General features: G+C 40.0%; 1 protein-coding gene across 1 annotated transcript; it reads left to right on the forward strand.

Moving 5' to 3' along the window:
* Positions 1-513, forward strand: LOC132492429 (interferon alpha-13-like). The gene has a single exon (XM_060101944.1). The coding sequence runs from the start codon at positions 1-3 to the stop codon at positions 511-513; it is 513 nt and encodes a 170-aa protein (XP_059957927.1).
* The last annotated feature ends 4,666 nt before the right edge of the window (positions 514-5,179 follow it).

The raw sequence follows: 5,179 nt of genomic DNA on the forward strand, positions 1-5,179 counted from the left end.
ATGGCCCAGATCTATTTGCTAGTGGCAGGACTGATGCTCTGCTCCATCCCTGCTTGCTCTCTTGGCTGGAACTTGCCTAGAAGCCATAGCCAGGAAAACAAGGACGTCTTCCAACATTTGCAACAGATGCAAAGGATCCCCTCACAGTGGTGCCTAAAGGACAGAACCGACTTCAAATTTCCTTGGAAAAGAGAGAATATCACCCCAATCCAGATGACTCAAGGCACCTGTCACCACCACCTGATGCTCCGGCAGATCTTCAACCTCTTCACCACGGAGGACAGCCATGCTGCCTGGAACAACACCGTCCTCCATAAACTTCTCTCTAGCCTTCATCTGAGGCTGCACCGACTAGAGCAGATGAAACAAGACAATCTGGATTGTCGAGATTTGGGACTTGCTGCCCGGGAGTATTTCCATGGAATCCATGCCTACCTGAAGGCAAAGGAATACAGCCCCTGTGCCTGGGAGGTTGTCAGAGTGGAAATTGAAAGGTGCCTTTCCCTTATGTAAGAATCCTCAAAGAAATGTCAACTAATACAGAATATTTTTTATACTCGTGACACTTCTCATTCAATTACATTAGTGTTCAAGTCCAAAGCAATCTCCACTTGCGTTTCCTCACAGGCTGAAAAATGTCTGACGTGAAAATCATGATTTTAATAAAGGTTTTGACAGAACACAATCTCTTTTCTAGTATAAATAATTTTATAACGTAATTTAACAGATCACTTTAAGTTTTGGGAGGGGTATTTGCTATTTTCAACATATGAAGTATAGAAAGGTTTTTTGGATAGTGTGGTGTTAGAGACATTTGTCAGTTAACTTAATGCTGACTGCTGTCACAGGCAAACAGAATGGTGTCAGGAATTTGATCATAATAGAATCTTATCTTTCCCTGGTATACGAACAAAAGGCAGGCATACATGATCAGATGGATGTTCTAAGTTGCTCTCCAAAGAGTGATTCGGGGACATGGGTAGCCCCTGTTTTGCGGATTTTTCCACCATCAACAGGTGACTCCAAATTTTTCTGCAGTATTTGAGTCTATTCCACTCAGTGGTAAAGGAAAAAAGTCTGGTGCATCACATGGGAGGTTTTCAAGGGCCAGGATTATACAGGGCAACAGCACTTCTGCTCACATTACATGGCCTGGATTTATCCTCGTGGAAATCTCACTGCAAAGAAGTTGGGAAATTATTGGATGATTAATGGACGAGGAGACAAGTTCAGTGCATAAGACCACTTTTCATCTTTACACTAGTTGTACTAATGAAGTTCTGGGTGGGGTGGAGGGGGACAACTAATGTTCTTGCTTGCACACACTTCATTAAAAAACAATCAGACCCACAGAGAAAGAAAAATATCATTTATATGTGGAATCTTAAAAAAATGATACAAATGAACTTATTTACAAAACAGAAACGGACCCACAGACTAACAGAAGAAACTTATGGTTACCAGGGAGAAGGGTGGGGGAGGGATAGTTGGGGAGTTTGGGATTGCCATGTACACACTGCTATATTTGGGATGGATGGCCAACAGGGACCTACTGTGTAGCACAGGGAACTCTGCTCAATATTATGTGGCAACCTAGATGGGAGGGGAGTTTGAGAAAGAATGGATGCATGAATGAGTGTGGCTGAATCACTTTGCTGTACACCTGAGGCTATCACAGCATTGTTAATCAAATATACTCCAGTATAAAATAAAAAGTTAAAAAAAATCTCATCCTCTAGTTCTGCCTTAAAAGAAAGAAAACAGTCAAGTTTGGATGTTTATTCTCAGACTCAGTGGTATTATGATTTCATGCATTTTTATTGTTCATTTGCTGAAATAAAGAAAATTAAAAAAAAAACAAACCCACCATCAGACCCAAATTCTTATTCCACAAGTTCAGCTTGGGGAAGATGACACGGATGTCACTCAGAGTTCACGGCATCATAGACTGTTGGAAAGAAGCATTCAACTTGATGCCCAAAGGCATAGCCTAGGAGGAAAATATCCACAAATGTAGACACAAGTTGTTTCCTTATTGCCTGAGGGAGACGAGAAAACTATGATCAGGCAGCTCCTTGCAAGTACTTGAGGATGACTGAAGAAAAAATGGAGAGCGACTCTTCCATTTGCGTCCAGACCCGTGATTCTCATCCTGATCTTCTAAGTACTGAAAATGCAAACTTGAAGAAGAAAATATTCCTGCAAATGATCTTTAAAAAAATATCTCACACAATATTCCATTATCACTTCCCTTGTAGAACCATGAAGAATTTCCAAAATCTCTGTAGGTTATCGTCCTCTCATATCATCTATCTAATATATGTTGGTATTGTTCCTTCTCCTAGTACTACCATCACTGGTCCCTTCAGGAGTATGGATTGAGCTCCAGAAATGATAGTAACTGGACTAGCTGTCTAGGAAACGGGGTTGGGTAAGATGGTGCCTCTCGCTTTAGGGATTTTACAGACTTCTGGGAGGTATTCTGAGGACACAATAGGTCAGGTCAGGTCTTACTATTTGGGCTTCTTCAACAAAAGAGCATAGACTGGGTAGTTTGTAAAGAGCAGAAATGTATTGCTCACAGTTCTAGAGTCTGGAAATCCAAGATCTGGGTGTCCACGTGGTCCATTTCTGGTGAGAGCTTGCTTCAGGTCTCACACTGCAGAGTTCTCCTTGTATCATCATACAGCAGGAGAGGGAGGCATTAATCTTGACCTCTTTGATAAGGGCACTAATTCCATTTGTGAGGCCTCCATCTTCACACACTAATCAAGTCCTAAAGGGCCTGCCACCTGATACCATTACTTTAGAGATTAGGACTTCCAAATACGAATTTTGTGGGGACAGAAACATTCAGACCAGAAAGGGCATTGAAGGCTTCATGTCTTGGCATCCAGAAGAGAGAATATATTCATGTAAATAAAGAAGAATGAGACATTTATCAGGCCAAAAGAGCAGACCGAGGACTCAGAATCCAAACTCTTCATTTTCAACCTGCAGTAATGATTTAATTATTATGTGTCAAAATTTGGAAATCAAACTGAAATGGACCCCATTGTCCCTTGGAAGGGAATGAAGACACAGGATGAAAATGATCGTTCATCAATGTTTGTGAGGAGTCTCCAAAGAATCTCAGTATATAGATAGTCATTGCCACATCCATAATGATCCACCAAAGAGTAACATGGTTAATTTTCTGGTTGCTGTGACCTGTGTGAATCAGGGAGAGTTTTAGTTCAGATACGTGGCTCTGTATGTGATACCAAGCTGGTTATTTTCTGTCATGACCTAGTAGAGGACAAATTAGCGACGAGGCCATCCTCCTGAGTTTAATAGAGTGCCGGGCAAAGGCTGAAAATTGTGCTGCTCTTACAACTTGAATCCCCAGAGCCATATGCGCCTTAAAGGAAAGAGAATCCTAGTGGTTCTAGCAACAAACTCAGTAGGCATGACTGATACCAGTAGGAGTAGAGTGGGAATACTAGCCACTGTCTATTATAATCCCAGCAAATAGGACCATGATAAAGGAAAATAGCTTGGTCATTCGTAACTGCCTTCGAGTGGGAGGAGAACATCTGAGAGTCTGCTTTAGTTAAAAGTACCTGTTGCGTGATTACACTGGGCCTGGTGCCGAGGATACTACAGAGAATACGACAGAGTCCAGTTGTTACAGAGCTGATTTGCCAAAGATGGTCACATACCTATTATTTATTGAAAGATCGGAATTGGAGATGGCTGAGGCCACAGAACATCCACTGCAAAATAAAAGAAGTCATGATCAGAGTTGAAAGTTAATTCTTTCCATGATACCAATCAATATTTATTCAGTTCTCAATTAATTACAAAGATGGTTTTCTTTTGTTTGAAAAGAATAGGCTTGGATTGGAACCTCGGACAGTCCTTTGGGGAATCTGAAATTCAATGCAAAAATACAGAGAAAGATTCAAATTGATGATGATTCCTAAATCATCTGGGAGCAGATCGCTCCCACGGGTGCAAACATTAGTTCTTAGGGGTGCGAATAAATCTTAGCTACTACAATGGTGGTGGCACTCCAAAGCTCAACCCTATCCAGCAAAATCTCATTCCTTTGTATTCATTTTTCTCTTTGGGTTTTCTTGTGTATGAGACGAGAGGCATTGACATTGAGTGCATGGAAGATACACAATATGCAGGATCAGTGCTACAAGCTATGGTGGCTTGATGTTTCATTAGAGGAGTTTCTCTCCATCATATGCTTGAACTCAAAGTCATAGTGTGAGAGGTGGCCTTTGCTTACTTATAAGCTGTCCTTGTCTGTCTTGTGGATTTTGCTTATGTTTGAGCCTCAGTGTGATGAGGGCATCGGGAATTAAGCACAAATAGGTTGTATTTTAGTATTTAATTCTAAAAAAGTTACCTAGGAGATCAATAATTACGTCTAGTCCTAAAGAGAAAAAGTTGTTGACAATATCTAGATGAATATCTAGCAGCTAGGGAAGTTAGAAATCATTTTATGATATGAATCAAAACTAATAATTACCTACAAATAAATGTTAAGAAAATCATTTAAATTTTCAATGGTTTTAGCAGTTTTGATAGATCTTTAAATATATCAATACATTGGTATTCTTATGAAGTATTTGTATAAATTTTTATTGAATATGTAATTTGATACATTCCTATTTATTAAGTAAATGTATTACATTAAAAGTCATTCTGCACACTTAACCAAAATGTTAAATTACTTGCAGTAGGTTTTACAGTTAATTTTTAGCTTAAATCTTTTTGTCATACTCACCCCTGCATCGAATAAAAAGAATAATCTTTTCACTTTCTTTTTCTATTTATAAAGTAGAGATATGCATGGAGTACATATCGATGTACACAGTATATCTGTGTATCAAAATTTCATAGGGGGGCCATATGGAAAGAAAATATCTAAAAAGGCTCTGTGGGCAGGAGAAGGGGAGGCAATGATGAAAAACAGCGGTTGAGAAACGCTGCCCTAACCTATCTGGAGAGTGCAAAATGAAAAGCAAAAACAGAAGTAGAAAGTAAGAGGGAACATTCAGAAAATGGAAACCAATTCATTCCCATTTAAGACCCAGGCCTGAAGGAAGGTCTTCAGAGAACCTAGAGAGCAGGGTTCACAGAATCACCCACCTCAGCCAGGCCGGCAGCATCTGCAAGGTCCCCG

This window comes from Mesoplodon densirostris, chromosome 6 (assembly GCF_025265405.1).
Source record: "Mesoplodon densirostris isolate mMesDen1 chromosome 6, mMesDen1 primary haplotype, whole genome shotgun sequence".
Lineage (NCBI taxonomy): Eukaryota > Metazoa > Chordata > Mammalia > Artiodactyla > Ziphiidae > Mesoplodon > Mesoplodon densirostris.

What these genes read in the sequence shown, in the direction of transcription:
- LOC132492429 (XM_060101944.1), top strand. Translation starts at nt 1, where the DNA reads ATGGCCCAGATCTATTTGCTAGTGGCAGGACTGATGCTCTGCTCCATC.